The following is a 17,138-nucleotide window of genomic DNA, read 5'->3' on the forward strand; positions in this document are numbered from 1 at the left end:
CGCTCCTCTCCTGCCCAGCAAGGGAGCCATTTAAATTCTTAGCGCGAACGGCGCACAGCCGTTCGGCGCGCCGTCGAAGGCGCGCGACAAAGGCGCGCGCGCCTTTGGGAAGCGACTGCAGGGACGACTGCCGGAATACAGAAGCTGTCAATACCAGTTAACTTAGAGGTGAATGAGAATAGCCACTTAACACCATCCGGAAATCACTCTAGAACACCACTACCAAAACCAAACAAACAATCACTTAGGTGACTCAACCTACAAACAGTATCTCGACCAGCCTAAATACCGAGGCCCTCCAAAGTACCAGCAAATCCCACAACAACTACTCTCTACCACTCACACAATGGATACAAGCACACCCAAACTCATCCTTGCTCTACTACTGCTATCCCTCTTCATAGACAAATGGAAAATAGCAGGATACCACACACAGCCAATCCCAATCATTACAGTACCACACAAATCCTTTCTACAAACCAGGAAACTCCAAACCCCTAGAACCTTGATCCTCTGTTCATCATCCAACCAAGTAAGCATACCCACAATCTGGGGAAAAAGACATACAACAAAAGCCAAGATAAGCTCACAAAGACCTCAGACATCACAAAAAATACTATCAAATATAGCTCCTACCCCCATCCCCCTCACAAAAATCACATCAATAGCATGTTCATACTTAAATATACGATCGGTAAGTCCAAAAACAGAACTAATCAAAGACTGGCTGATCAAAGATGATCTAGGATGCCTCTTCCTTACTGAAACCTGGCTCACATCTGACACAGACCCTCACATTATTGAAATCCGTCCTACCGGATACAAAATTGAATTAGTATGCCGAGCTAATAGAAGAGGAGGAGGGCTAGCAATCATAGTAAAAAACAACTTCAACATCAAAGTCCTAGCCAAGCACTCCACCCCTCATTTAGACCTTCTAGCCTGCCAACTTTCTGACACCACCCTTACAGGAAATCTAAACTGCCTTCTATGCTACATCACCCCAGGAAAATGGAACACCACTAAACAAGATCTAGAAGAGTTCATCCTCCAGAACTCTCTTTCCTCTACAAATAATCTGATCCTTGGTGATTTAAACCTCCACCTAGAAGACCACACCTCCAAACAAGTAGTAGATATTCTATCATACCTCAATACCCTATCGTACCAGATCCTCAATCCTGAACCAACACACGAAAAAGGTCATCAACTCGATATTGCAGCATACTCATCCCCAAACCTCAACACACAAAACATCCAAATCACCAACGGCGCCTGGCAACCCACCCTATGGTCGGACCACTATAAATACAACTTCACCATCAACTGGGAGCATAACAAAAATAAACCCACTCCTCTCAAAACAAGCTTTATGATCAGACAGAAAATCGACCCCAACACATTCTGGAGCACAGTGGACCCAGCAATAGATTCCAGCAACCCTAGTGAATTCATAAACACCTGGCGGTCTCTCAGCGAATCGACCTTGAACAAACTAGCACCACTAAAAGCAAAAAATAAAATATGTAGACAATCAGACAAATGGTTTGACACCGAACTCCTGCAACTAAAAAGGAAATGTAGACAACTAGAAAGGGCATGGATAAAACAGAAACAAGATAACACTAAAACAGAATGGAAAATCCAAATCAAGCAATACAAAATCAAACTGAAGGAAAAACGCAAAGACTATTACTCCAACCTCATAGGCACCGACAAACCAGACACAAAAAAACTTTTCAACCTAGTAAGAAACCTTACCGACACCAAACCATGTCTAGCCACCCAGGGAAACCCAACACCTACAGCCTCTCAATTAGCAGACCACTTCAAAAATAAAATCACCTCAATCAGAACAACATTCAATAACTCACAAAACAACATAGACGAGATTCTAATAAAACCCACAACAGATGAAGCCATATCAGCAGACAGGTCCTGGACCGACTTCCCTACAACCCAGTGGTCTGAACTGGACAGGCTCTACAAAAAATATTGCAAATCCTCATGTGATCTGAACAACTGCCCACCATACCTACTAGCAACAGCTTCCACCAACTTCAAAGCTAGCTACACGCTATGGCTGCAAACCACACTCAGGGAAGGCCAGTTCCCACCAGATCTCGGTGAAATCATAACTACGCCTATACTGAAAGACCCCAAAGGTCTAATAAATAACCCATCAAATTACAGACCAATCGCTTCTATCCCAACATACGTCAAAATAATAGAAGGGCTAGTAGCACAACAACTGTCCATGAACCTAGAAGCCCACAACATCCTATCTTCCATCCCAATCCGGATTCAGAACCAACCACAGTACAGAAACTCTCCTGGTATCTTTACTAGACATAGCTCGAAGACACCTCAGCCAAGGAAACAGACTGCTAATCATCCAATTTGATCTCTCAGCTGCATTCGATCTAGTGGACCACTCCATACTTCTCCAGATACTAGACGCAATAGGAATTTCAGGTAAAGTTCACAACTGGTTCCAAGGCTTCCTTAAAACTAGAACATACAGAGTCAAATCAAAAGACATTCTATCTGAACCATGGACCAACCCATGCGGAGTACCACAAGGCTCTCCCCTCTCTCCCACACTTTTCAACCTATTCATAGCTTCCCTAGGCACCACCCTGGACGCCCTAAATATTACTTCTTTCAGCTATGCGGACGACATAACCATCCTCCTTCCATTCGACATCCACAACCCAATCTCCACAGGACGCCTGAAAACTACATTGGAAACAGTAGAAAAATGGATGACAAATCATAAGTTGAAGCTGAACTCAGACAAAACTAAATTCCTACTACTAGAGAAGGACAAAAAACCATCCCTAACAGAACTGGAAGTAAACTCAATCAAGTACCCAATACAGAGCTCCCTCAAAATCCTAGGTATACATTTAGACAGATGCTGCACAATGCAAACACAAATCCATAAAATCACCCAAAAAGCATTCTTCACAATGCGAAATCTAAGAAAAATCAGAAAATTCTTTAATAAAGACCAATTCAGAATCATTGTCCAATCCCTTGTGCTAAGTATTGTAGACTACTGCAACAGCCTTTACTTACCTTGCCCTACCAACACAATAAAAAAACTACAGACCATCCAGAACACAGCCCTCAGACTCATATACTCACTCAGCAAACACGACCACATTACCAATGCATACTTAGAATCTCACTGGCTACCAATAAAAGCAAGAACACAATTCAAACTCTACTGTCTCATTTTCAAAGTAACCCACGGCACGGCACTCAGTTACCTAAACAACCGTTTTCACTACTACCTCTCACCCAGAAGAAGGAGAACACAGAACCTTTTCACCTACCCACCTCTCAACGGTACTCGTCGTAAGAAACTTTACGACAACCTTCTGGGGACACAGGCAGCTAAAATCGACTCTGACATCTCAAAACTACTGACCAAAACAACAGACATAAAAGAGTTCCGTAAAGAAATAAAAACACTACTGTTCAAAAAATATCTCCCATCACTCTAACCACCACCCAATGAGTTCCCAATCAACGCCTTTGGAAACACCCACCTATAGTATCTCTTTGTCTGTGATCTAGAATGTACTGTAACTCTTTTACACTACACCCAATTTAACTTGATTCAGTTGATATGTATTACCTTCTGTGATATGTATTATCTTCTGTTATATGTATTATCTTCTGTGATATGTATTATCTTCTGTGAAATTGAAGTATCATAATTCTTTACTGTTCCTGTAACTTACTCTTATCCTGAAATGTAATTCTACTGGAATTGCCCAGATATCTTCTATATTGTAATCCGCCTAGAACCGCAAGGCACAGGCGGAATAGAAATCCCTAATGTAATGTAATGTAACCTTGTCGAACGCCTTCTGAAAATCCAGATATACAATGTCGCCTGGATCGCCCTTGTCTATCTGTCTGTTTACTCCTTCAAACAAGTGCAGCAAGTTCGTCAAACACGATCTGCCTTTGCTAAAACCGTGCTGACTGGTCCTCATCAGCCTGTTTCCGTCAAGGTGATCAATAATGCTGTCCTTTATCAGTGACTCTACCATCTTTCCTGGTACAGAGGTCAGACTCACCGGTCTGTAGTTCCCCGGATCTCCCCTCGAACCTTTCTTGAAGATAGGTGTAACATTCGCTACCTTCCAGTCTTCCGGAATCTTTCCCGATTTGATCAACAGATTGGCTATTAGTTGAAGCAGTTCAGCTATGGTCCCTTTCAGTTCCTTGATGTCCCTCGGATGGATGCCATCCAGTCCCGGGGATTTATCGCTCTTAAACCTATCAATCTGCCTACATACCTCCTCTAGACTGACCGTCAATCCTGTCAGCTTTCCATCTTCTTTTCCAGCATATAGCCTGATGGGTTCCGGTATGCTATGTACATCTTCTTCGGTAAATACTGATGCAAAAAATATGTTCAGTTTGTCAGCGATTGCTTTGTCCTCCTTTAGTGCTCCCTTTATTCCATGGTCATCCAACAGTCCCACCACTTCCTTTGCGGGTCGTTTCCCCTTAATATATCGAAAGAACGGCTTGAAGTTCTTCGCCTCCTTGGCTATTTTTAACTCGTAGTCTCTTTTGGCCCCTTTACCGCCTTATGGCACCTGCATTGATGTTGTGAGGAAATATGCACAAAGGAAAGCTAACTAAGAAAAGGCTAAAGAAATGAAAATAAAACTAAATAAAGAATAACAAAGAATCAGAGATATACAAAGCTTGAAAATAATTTATTGCGTCTCTCTGCAATTGAACTGGCGTGAAGGTTAAAGCTAGTGGAGGCAGGCTTGGAAGCAGGAGTTGGCAACAGAGTGATAGTGTGTGTATATTAGGGTGGTCAAAAAGAGCACAGTTACTTACCATAACAGGTGTTATCTGGGGACAGCAGACAAATATTCTCAAATGTGGGTGACGTTATCCACGGAGCCCAATATGGACAGTGAAAAGTGTACTGTCAATTTAAGCTTCAACAAAGCTTCGCGACTGCTCACACTGCACACGCATGAGTGCCTTACCGCCCAACATCGGCTCGCAGTTCCTCAGTTCCGTAAACAAGCTAAGAACCAAGCAGCCAACAAAGGGAGGTGGGAGGGATGTGAGAATATTTGCCTGCTGTCCCTGGCGACCACCTGTTATGGTAAGTGACTGTGCTTTATCCAAGGACATGCAAGCAGCATATTCTCCCTTGTGCGACTCCCTAGCTTAACTGAGAACGGATGGAGGAAGTGTTGGCCTTTCAAGAAGAAAATAAGTTCTGTAGGACTGCGTGGCTGAATCGACCATCGTGTCTGGAATAGGTGAGATATAAATGTGTGAACTGAGAACCAAGTAGCTGCTTTGCAAATATCTTCAATGGGAGTGGAATGCAAAAAACCCACCGATGCCAACATTGCTTGGACCTTATGTACTGTAACACATCCCATCCCTCAAGCAGCATCCCAGCCTGTGCATAGCAGAAGGAGATATAGCCACTAACCAAGTAGAGATAGTCCATTTGGAAACAGGAAGTCCCAATCTCTTAGGATCAAAATATATGAAAAGGTGACATTCTGTGTGGCTTAGTACACTACAAAGAGTAAGCCAAGGCACATTTACAGTTCAATATGTGAAGAGCCATTTCCCCAGGATGAGTCTGAGGTTTTGGGAAGAAAATAGGGAGGGCAATGGATTAAGGTGAAATTCTTTGACTACTTTTGAATGAAATTTTGGTTAAGTGCGAAGGACTACCTTGTCATGATGGAAAACTGTGTAAGGTGGGTCATAAACAAGGGCTTGAAGCTCACTCACTCAACAAGCCAAAGTGACACATATCAAGAAGATTACTTTCCAAGTAAGACACTTAAGATGAGCAGTTGCAAGTGGTCCAAATGGAAATTTCATCAATATGGTGAGAACTATATTAAGATCCCAAACAAGAGGTGGTTTGAGTGGTCGTTTTGAATTCACAAGTCCTTTCATAAACCTGGAAACCAATGGATCAGTAGCTATAGGTTTATTGTTGAACTGGATGTGGAAAGCACTGAGAGCACCGAGATGAACCCTGACTGAAGTGGTCTTAAAGCCAGAGTTAGAAAGGTAGAGAAGGTAGTCTCTAGCACTGACGGAATAGAGGACGTTGCAGGATCCAGGTGGTAGAGTTTACACCACATGGTAAAGCGTGTCTACTTGAAATGATATTACCCGAAGGAAAAGAAAAATATGCGACAGGAAGGCAACTCAGATGGACAAAGTCCAAAACACTACTTCTTCACTCTGCAGAAAACGAAGAACAGAGGAATCGCGAGCTGACGTTGGGCAGAAGGCATGTGCACAGCTTCGTTGAAGCTTAAAGTGACAGTACACTTTTCACTGTCCATACCAGGTTCCATGGATAATGCCACCCTTATGTGAAAATATGCTGTCTGCTTGTCTTAGGATAAAATTAATACATTTTGTTTATCCACAAGGCTAATTTTATTCTTTTATATAAAAATGAAAAAAAAAAAAACCACCCACAAAATTTTACTTAAAACAAAGTTTAGTGGTTGCCCCCACCTCGCTGTTTTTTTAAAACTACCACTAAGCTTTACAGTATATTGTAATTCTTGTGCACTCGATAAATAATCAATGGTCTACTTCGGAAAATTGCAAGCCATGGAATTGAGGATTAAAAACTGACTGGGAGCATAGGAAACAGAGAGTGGGGGTAAATTGACAATACTCGGACTGGAAGAGCGTCACCAGTGGGATGCTGCAGGGCTCGGTGCTTGGACCCATGCTCTTCAACATCTTTATACACGATCTGGACATTGGTATGATGAGTGAGGTGATTAAATTTGCGGATGATACGAAGTTATTCAGAATAGTGAAGAAACAGGGGGATTGCGAAGATCTGCAATGTGACATAATGAAGCTCGAGAAATGGACATCGACATGGCAAATGAGGTTCAACGTGGATAAGTGTAAAGTGATGCATGTCTGTAACAAAAATCTCATGCACGAATACAGGATGTCCGGGGCGGTACTTGGAGAGACCTCTCAGGAAAGAGACTTGGGAGGTCTGATTGACAAGTCGATGAAACCGCCCGCACAATGTGAGGTGCCAGCAAAAAGGATGAACAGAATGCTAGGAATGATAAAGAAGGGAATCACGAACAGATCAGAGAAAGTTTATCATGCCGCTGTACCGGGCCATGGTGCACCCTCATCTGGAATACTGCATCCAGCATTGGTCGCCGTACATGAAGAAGGACACGGTACTACTCGAAAGGGTTCAGAGAAGAGTGACTAAAATAGTTAAAGGGCTGGAGGAGTTGCCGTATAGCGAGAGATTGGAGAAACTTGGCCTCTTCTCCCTTGAAAAGAGGAGACTGAGAGGGGACATGATCGGAACATTCAAGATACTGAAGGGAATAGACTTAGTAGATAAAGACAGATTGTTCACCCTCTCCAAGGTAGGGAGAAAGAGAGGGCACTCCCTAAAGCTGAAAGAGGATAGATTCTGTACAAACGTAAGAAAGTTCTTCTTCACCCAGAGAGTGGTAGACAACTGAAATGCTCTTCCGGAGTCTGTTATAGGGGAAAAACACCCTCCAGGGATTCAAGACAAAGTTGGACAAGTTCCTGCTAAACTGAATGTATGCAGGTGAGGCTGGACTCATTTAGAGTACTGGTCTTTGACCCAAGGGCCGCCGCGTGAGCGGACAGCTGGACAAGATTGACCACTGGTCTGACCCAGCAGCGGCAATTCTTATGTTCTTATGTTATGTACTCTGACATAAGAGCCACCTTTGATGCAGAAGTAAATGCCTCTTGGTTGCTGGCCACTAGCCAAAGAACAAAATTGCTTCTGTTCATCATCTTTTGTCAAAATATCATCGTATTTTTTCAATGATGCTTATCCCTCGTTCTGCTGCATCATTAACAGTTTGGATGCCCGATTCCAAAGTTCCTTGAAAACTATCGTCAGTCCACTCTGTGGGATGTTTCTTTAGGAATATTTTCATGTTTGTTGATCCTCTCAATCATGAGAACAACAAATGACCGTTCTCTGTGTTACAAGACTTTCAAAGGTCACAGATTCCATTTCTTCTGTATCTATGAGATGTTGTGGAATGTCTGGCAATAGTGGGCACTATAAGTTTTGTACCATTCGTGGCTTTGTTTCTGGTATGATTCTGTCATCAAAAAAGGCAAGTGCTACTAGGTGCTCGGATAGAACCCATAAAGGTCTGTGAAAACTGTTGCAAACAAGGTGCTATTTGTGCAGTTTCTTCAACTTCCTACCACAAGAGTGTCAGTATTCTGGCTCAATTCCATACCACCTTCGCTGACTCACACGCCAACTTATAGCTTTCCAGTAAAGGTTTTTCTTTATCATAGTGATGAAAACTGACCAGTTGAGGAACATCCAGTCCATATGGCAGTCTAGCAGTTGACAGCTGATAGACTGACTTCCCAAGGAGCTAGTTTTTGGGTGCAGATCACAAACTAGCCGACGCCATACAAACTAATTATGCACAATCACCTACATACACAACACATAAGCAAACAGTGTGTGCTTGGAGTGATCTCTAAATATTGTCTAATCAAGCTAAAATTTGACAGAAGTAAGACATAACAAGTGGACAAAAATAAGCTTTGTGGAGACAAGATTTGACAAGGTTGATTTATTTTTTTGCATATTACCATGAACCACCTAGTGTATATGTGTAGAAAAAAACAAGCCTCTCCAAACAAAGCAGGCAAACTATTCCTATGCAGCATTTTTTTTTTGGGGGGGGGCTCACTATGGTAGGGGCTCACTATGGCAAGAGCAGAGCAATTCATCTCCCTTCTTTTCTTGCTGTTAACACTGCTGCCTGCCGTCTTTCCAGGCCAAAGGGACAAGCACATTCAAGCCATGCTCAAGCACTGTAATGTCTAACCCCCCCACCCCCCACCCCTCAACAGAAGTCCTGCATCGGAGGGAGAATAGTACATAGCAGTACTGCTGCACAGATATGTGGTTCAAGATCCCATGCTGACACTGAATCCACTTGTACCTTTGGCCCAGGAAAAGGGAGGGTGGTAGTGGCACTGACAGCTGGAGGAAGAAAAGAGGGAAAGACGCTGGATTACTGGGGGGGAGGGATGCTGGAGAACTATTGGGTGAACAATGATTAAGAAGCAGTGTTTCAAAATGGGATAACTTTTGTGCCTATCTGAAAGTAAAGAATTTCACTCCTAAGGCAGAGTTATTTGGAATGTCATAGCAATTTCTCCATTTACTACTAACACTTGTTATGGTACCTGCATTGTGCCAAATACACCTTCACCAGGAGGAAGGGGACACAGTGATGCTGCAAGCCCATCAATAAGCAGAACAAAATCTATGGGAACTCCAGAACTGAACAGAGTAATAAATTTTTTTAGCAATTTGAAGACATGTGTTCAAATTTTTCTTGCATGTATGTTTTATGCAGACTAAACAAAATCCAAATATGAAATCTTTATTAGAAGTACACCACCTGGAAATACAAATGTGTCTAGGTACGTGAAGATTAGCAATCTTCACAGACCCAGGCATGTATATGTATGCATTTGCAGCTTTGGCATTTTTAGCGTGCCTTTCACCAGCTGGTTTGCCCGCAGTGCAGCCATATAGGCGAAACAAATGCGGTCACATCAGGCACATCTTTGTGTTCCTGGGAATATTTCTAATCGAGACATTTTTCCATTTGGATTTTGCTTGGTCTGCCTTCTTGTTTTCTCACCCATGTATGTATGTTTTATGCTACACTGCTGCTTAAATGATTTAGAAATTGTACCACAAGATAAAAATGGGCAATAAATAAGGGACTAGGCTCAATTTCAAAAGGCAAAATGATGAGCAAAAACAAAAGCTACATGTGATTAATAAAGATGGAGGTCATGAATATGATGACATGTATCTGCTGCCATGGTTATTTCTGAAGTATTAAAAATTACATTAGTAGGATGCACTATTTCTAACTACAATCAAGCTAGGAACTAAATCTAGGATGACAATTACTAATGAAGAAGAAACTATGACTATGAGTCCTCACCTCAGAGCAGGTTTATTCAGACTATAAGCACCGAGAAGAGTCACACACTTGCTAAATTCATATAAATGCAGAAAAGAAGCACAATAAAATGATAAAACATGAGACCACTGCAAATATGAACAATTCACAAGCAGTATAAAAGATTAAAATATACAGTATGACCAAATCTAAGAAAGCTTGTATAAAATGTAAAATGGTTTTAGACCACACCAGCATCAAACTCCTTCCTATCCAATAGAATGTTTAGATACTTATATGGAAAGATCTGTCATTAAGTAAGATGAAGAGAGAGACAACAGACAACATAAAAACTGTCATTCTGGGTCAGCAATCAAGCCCAGTATCCCGATTCTAACAGTGGCCATTCTAGCTCACAAGTACCAGGCAGAATCCCAAATAGTAGGAAGATTACATTACACTTCTCCCTCCGTGTCCACTGAAATTAGGGGCAGAACCGGCCCGTGAATATTAAAATACAGCAAATAATATTCGGGCCTGTTCTGCCCCTAACCCCTGGTTATTTTAAGCCCTGTAAGCCCCCCCTTAAGCCTTACCTGGTGGTCTAGTGGATTTTCAAGGCAGGAGCGATCTTCCCACGCTCCTGCGCCATGCAGATCGCTCATAGGAAATGGCTGCCTTGCTCCCGTCGTAGTTTTGAGAGACTATGGGAGCTCAGGGCAGCCTTTTCCTATGAGTGATCTGCACGGGGAAGGAGCGTGGGAAGATCGCTCCTGCCCCGAAAAACCGCTAGACCACCAGGTAAGGCTTAAGAGGGGGCTTACAGGGGTTAAAACAGCCCAAAAAATTTAAATGTTCTTTTTGTTTTAAAATTGCGAATAACCGAATCTGCAGATGCTGAAACCGCGGATTCAGAAAGGGAAGTGTACTACTTATCTTCAAGCAGTAGCTTTCCCCAGGTCTACCTTAATGGTTTATGAGCTTTTCTTCCAAGTAATTGTCCAAACCTTTTTAAAAGCCTACTATAAACTGCTTTTACCACATCTTCCAGCAACAAGTAACAAAAGTTTAAGAATGCACCGAGTCAAAAATATATTTTCCTATTTGTTTAAAATGTATTATTTAGTAAGGTCATGGTGTGTCCCCTAGTCTTTTTGCTTGGAGGCAGGGGAGAGGGGGGGGGGAGGAGGAAAATTGATTCATATTTGCCCATTCTACTAAAATCAGAATTTTATAGGCCTCTTATTACATCTTCCCTCAGCCATCCATTCTCCAAGCTGAACCTCTTTAGCCTTTCCTCCTGAGAGTCATTCCATCCTCTTAATCATTTAGATAAATGTTTCTCAATCTTTTCAAGCCAACTACCCCCTAAGCCTAACAAATACCAACTGAGTACCCCGCCCAAGCTCCACCCCAGATTCCACCCTCATAATAATAGTATTTCTCTCTTTAGTTTTTCTTCTGCTTACAACCCCCCCTTCCTCTGCCTCCCTCCCTCCTTCCTATGTCCCCCTCACTGCCTTCCAGCCTTTGTCCCACCCCCTCCCCCAAAGCCAGCCAGCCAGCCTGCTTGCCTCCCTCCCTGCCATGCTGAAGCCAGCCTGCCTGCCTGCCTCTCTCCAGCACTAAAGCTAGACCTACCACCGATTCTTCTGCTTACAATCCCCCCCCCCCCGGTTCGCCACCCACTGCTGTTTCCCGCCCACCGCCACAACTGCAGGAAAGGAAGATCCAGGCGCCAGCCCACAAGCCTTCCCCTGACGTCAATTCTGACGTCGGAGAGAAGGTCCGGGCCAGCCAATCGCTGCCTGGCTTGGCCCAGAACTTCCTCTCTGACGTCAGAATTGACATCGGGAAGAAGGCTTGTGGGCCGGCACCTGGCCCTTCCCCTCCTGAAGTTGCGGTGGCGGCAGGCGGGAAAGCAGGGACAGTGCCCATGCTCCGCGATCGCCTGTCCCGTTGTCCCCACGCACAGCTTCAGGACGCTCTCTCTGAAAATGGGACATTCTGGTGTCCCAAAGTTGTGTGTGGGGACAACGGGACAGGGGATCTAAAAACGGGACGGTCCCGTTCAAAACGGGATGTATGGTCACATTATGTATAGAGCATGCACATTTTTAACTTAGGGCATTTAGTTTGTAGTTTGCAATTTTTTTCCTACCTTTTTATTCCAGGTGAAATAGTTTCTTTTCTGGTCCCCGAGGAAGGAGAGGAACCACTTGGCTTCTTTGGCAGTACGGTTCCATTGTTAACAGTAGTTCTTAAAGGCAATGTTTGCAACAAAGGTCTTGCTGCAAAACAGAGAAAAAACCCAACAGAAGTCACAGCAATCAGGGAAAAGGGACATAGTTTTACAGTCTAGCCAGAAATATCAGAACTATTTATTCAATTTCAGGCCACAATTTCTCCATTAATTGCAGTAATATATAGAAATAAAAATTTAAAAAAGAAGAAAATAAGTTGATATTTTTTTTTACTAGATTAACAGTTTTTTCCTATATATTATCTTTTTTTTTTTTTTTAATTCTTTATTCATTTTCATAACTTACAACAAGTGTATAAATAATCAATCAAAAAAATTTTTACAAATCACTTGACAATCTTACTTAATAATCATTTAAATATAAAAGAATCCCTTCCCACCCATCCGCCCATTTCTTATTAATTAAACAATAGCACTTATTATATTTCCCCCATCCCACCCCACCTATATCTTATATACTACCAAGGTGTTTAAGGTGTCTGATCATTAGAATATGTAATCAATGGCCCCCAAATCTTTTCAAAATTATGATAATTTCCTTGCTGTATGGCAAGCACCCTCTCCATTTTATAAACATGACATACTGAATTCCATCAAAAGGTATAATTAAGTTTAGTATAATCTTTCCAGTTTCCAGTAATATGCTGAATGGCGACCCCGGTCAATATCAATAAAAGTTTATTATTTGCCGAAATTGGGCTCTTAAATCTCATAGATGTACCAAATAATATAGTATCATATGAAAGGGCAACATGATTTTCTAACAATGAATTAATTTGGGACCAAATTGACTTCCAAAAGGCATTTATATAGGGACAGAAAAAAATTAAATGATCTAAAGTCCCAGCTTCTAAACTACAATACCAGACTTAGAGCTATCTAACTGCTGTAAACGAACTGGGGTCCAAAAAGCTCTATGCAACAAAAAGAACCATGTCTGCCTCATAGATGCTGACTTGTAGTTTTTATTCTCCAAGACCAAAAACGTGGCCATTGAGAGGTAGAAATTTGGTGCCCAATCTCAATGCTCCAAATATCCCGTTAATACTCCTATATATTATCTTTAAAAGTGTGGCTAACATGGCTATCACACTGTATTCAATGTGCTTTTAGACCTACGATTTAAACTTGAAAATGAGCATATGTCCAATAATATGATTTTTCCAAGCCCTGTGTAGTTAATATTAGTATATAGCACAGTTACTTACCGTAACAGGTGTTATCCAGGGACAGCAGTCAGATATTCTCTACATGTGGGTGACGTCACTGATGGAGCCCCCTAGCGGACGTTTTCGCAAGCAGACTTGCTTGAAGACCTTCAAGCTTGCGATTGGACCGCACATGCGTGTGTGCCCCTCCCACCCGATCTAGCGCATGCGTCTCCTCAGCGTGTCCTCAGTTCAAATAGCTAGCAAAGAAGCCAACCACGGGGAGGGGGGGTGGGTTGCGAGAATATCTGCCTGCTGTCCCTGGATAACACCTGTTACGGTAAGTAACTGTGCTTTATCCCAGGACAAGCAGGCAGCATATTCTCTACATGTGGGAGACCTCCAAGCTAACCAGAATGGGATGGAGGGAGAGTTGGCAATTTAGGAGAAGAGATTTTGCAACACTGACTGGCCGAAATGGCCATCACGCCTGGAGAAAGCATCCAGACAGTAGTGCGAGGTAAATGTATGAACCAAGGACCAAGTGGCAGCCTTACAGATTTCCTCAAGTGGAGTCGAGTGGAGGAAAGCAACAGACGCCGCCATCGCTCTGACCTTGTGGTCAGTGACTCAACCCGGGAGGGAGAGATCAGCATGAGCGTAACAAAAAGAGATACAAGCGGCCAACCAGTTAGAAATGGTCCGCTTAGAAACAGAACGACCCAAGCGATTAGGATCGAAAGAGAGGAACAGCTGGGGAGAAGTACAATGAGGAGCGGTGCGCTTCAAGTAGAAGGTCAGCGCACACTTACAATCAAGAGAATACAGAGCCACTTCTCCAGGGTGAGAATGGGGCTTTCGAAAAAACACAGGGAGAACAATGGATTGGTTGATGTGAAACTCAGAAACAACCTAAGGCAAGAACCTAGGATGGGTACGGAGAACCACCTTATGATGGAAGACAGTGAAAGGAGGGTCCGCTACCAAGGCTTGAAGCTCACTGACCCGATGGGCAGAAGTGAGAGCAAGAAGAAACACAATCTTCCAAGTAAGGTACTTCAAGTGAGCCTGCACTAGCGGCTCGAACGGGGGTTTCATCAAGCGAGCAAGGACCACTTTAAGATCCCAAACCACAGGAGGAGGCTTAAGGGGTGGATGAACGTGGAAAAGGCCTTTCATAAAGCGGGAAACCACAGGATGAACAGAGATAGGCTTCCCTTCAATCGGTTGATGAAAAGCAGCAATGGCACTAAGGTGGACTCGAACCGAGAAGGACTTGAGTCCAGCGCCAGATAAGTATAACAGATAGTCCAGGACAGCAGATAAGGAGGCAGAAAGCGGCTCCTGCTGTCGAGTAGCACACCAGGAAGAAAAACAGATCCACTTCTGATGGTAACATTGGCGAGTGGACTCCTTCCGGGACGCCTCCAGGACATCCAGCACAGGCTGGGAGAACTGGAACGAGGGCATCAAGTCTTGAGGAACCAAGCCGTTAAGTGCAGAGACTGTAGGTTGGGATGAAGTAGAGAACCCTGACTCTGCGTAAGCAGTGAAGGAAAAACAAGCAGAAGAAGAGGCTCCTGGCACAAGAATAGGGACCCCATTCCCCCCGTTTGTTGATATAATACATGGCGACCTGGTTGTCCGTGCGGACCAGCACCACTCGGTCGCAAAGCAAGTGACAAAAAGCTTTCAGGGCGAGGAAGATCGCTCGAAGCTCCAGCAGATTGATGTGACAAAGTCGGTCGGCACTGGACCAAAGACCTTGAGTGTGCAGACCATCCAGATGAGCCCCCCAAGCGTAGGCCGACGAGTCTATCATGAGGACCTTCTGCGGAGGAGCATGAAACAGAAAACCTCTGGAAAGATTGGAAGAGAGCATCCACCAACGGAGAGACTTCTTCAACAAAGGAGTCACGACAATGACTCGAGAGACAGGGTCCCGATCCTGGTTCCATTGGGACGCTAGAGTCCATTGAGGAATACGAAAGTGAAGTCTGGCAAAAGGAGTCACGTGAACTGTGGAGGCCATGTGACCTAGGAGGACCATCATGAGTCGAGCCAGGGCCGAGGACAGATGGGCTACCCTCCGGCATAAGCGAACAAGGGCCTCCTGTCGAGGTCGAGGCAAGAAGAAGCGGAGACGAGCCTTGTCCAGGACCGCTCCGATAAATTCCAGAGACTGGGATGGGCAGAGCCGAGACTTGGGGAAGTTCACCCCGAAGCCGAGGCTCTGAAAGAGCAAGATGGTTTGATTCGTCACTCGCAGAACTTTGTGGCAACATGACGCCTTGATCAACCAGTCGTCGAGGTAGGGAAATACCTGCAGGCCGTGGAGATGCAGGGCCGCATCTACCACAACTAGACATTTTGTGAAGACCCTCAGAGAGGCCGCCAGGCCGAAGGAAAGAACACGATACTGGAGATGGAGATCCCCCACCCAGAATCTCAGATACCATCGAGAGACCGCATGTATCGGAATGTGCGTGTACACCTCCTTGAGGTCCAGTGAGCACAGCTAGTCCCCTTCGTCCAAGAGGGGGTACAAATTAGGAAGAGTGAGCATTCTGAACCCTTCTCTGACCAGAAACTTGTTCAGAGCATGGAGGTCCAAGATCGGACGCAGATCCCCCGTCTTCTTGGGCACCAGAAAGTACCGGGAATAAAATCCGGTGTTCCACTGGTCCGGGTGAACCTCCTTGACCGCCCGAAGGCGAAGAAGGGCCTGAGCTTCCTGCACAAGGAGAAGCAGCTGAGACCCAGCAGAAGGAAACTCTCTTGGAGGCAGGTTCGGGGGTACGTGACTGAAGTGAAGGGGGTACCCGTCCCGGATGATAGTAAGAACCCAACTGTCGGTGGTAAAACTTTCCCACTGGGCATAGAAATGATGAAGACAACCCCCGATGGAGAGGGGGGAAGGCTCCAGGAGGAAGGGAGCCCGAAGGCTCGGACCGGAATTGTCAAAAAGACGGCCCAGGCTTCGCCGTAGCTGGCGGCTGGGCCTTAGTTTGACGTTGCTGCTGTTGTTGCAGCCGCTTCGAAGGAGGCCGAGAGAACGCAGGAGTAGATTTCTGCGGGTACCTCCGGAGAGGAATTTTGTATTGCCGAGCCGAAGGGGCCTTCAGTTTAAGTTTCACCAGAGAGGTGAAAGACCGTTCGTGGTCCGATAGGCGCTTGATGACCGCTTCGATGGAATCATCGAAGAGCTCATGACCCACACACGGGAGATTGGCAAGACGATCCTGTAGATTCGGATCCATATCCACAATGCGGAGCCAAGCGAGGCGACGCATGGCAACCGCAAAGGCTGTGACTCTCGAGGACAACTCGAAGGCGTCGTAGGCCACCTGAAACATATAGAGGCGGAGCTGGGAAAGGGTCTCCTCGAGGAGACGAAACTCCTGGCACTGAGAACCCGGGATGTCCTCCCGGAACGAGAGGAGGGCGTCCACACATAACCGGAGGTAGTGAAGATAAAGTTATAATTGAGGACACGATTCGCCATCATTGAGTTTTGGTAAAGACAGCGACCAAATTTGTCCATTGTACGGCCCTCCCGGCCTGGAGGGATGGCAGCGTAATCCTTAGAGGGGTTGGATTTCTTCAAGGAAGACTCAACCCCAAGGATTGATGAGGAAGCTGAGAACTTTCAAACCCCTTAACCGGGACCGTCCGGTAACGGGACTCCAACTTGGAGGGAATGGCCGT

General features: G+C 44.5%; 1 protein-coding gene across 2 annotated transcripts in view; it reads right to left on the bottom strand.

Annotated features, from left to right (window-relative positions):
- The window catches only part of EML1 (EMAP like 1), a 202,633-nt gene that overhangs the window by 139,752 nt on the left and 45,743 nt on the right, over positions 1–17,138 (bottom strand). For both annotated transcript variants that reach the window (XM_033951732.1, XM_033951734.1), the window contains one exon: positions 12,181–12,310. In XM_033951732.1, coding sequence (XP_033807623.1) covers positions 12,181–12,310 — 130 coding nt within the window. The remainder of the gene's footprint in view (positions 1–12,180; positions 12,311–17,138) is intronic.

Source organism: Geotrypetes seraphini, chromosome 7 (genome assembly GCF_902459505.1).
Source record: "Geotrypetes seraphini chromosome 7, aGeoSer1.1, whole genome shotgun sequence".
In the NCBI taxonomy this organism is placed as follows: Eukaryota; Metazoa; Chordata; class Amphibia; order Gymnophiona; family Dermophiidae; genus Geotrypetes; species Geotrypetes seraphini.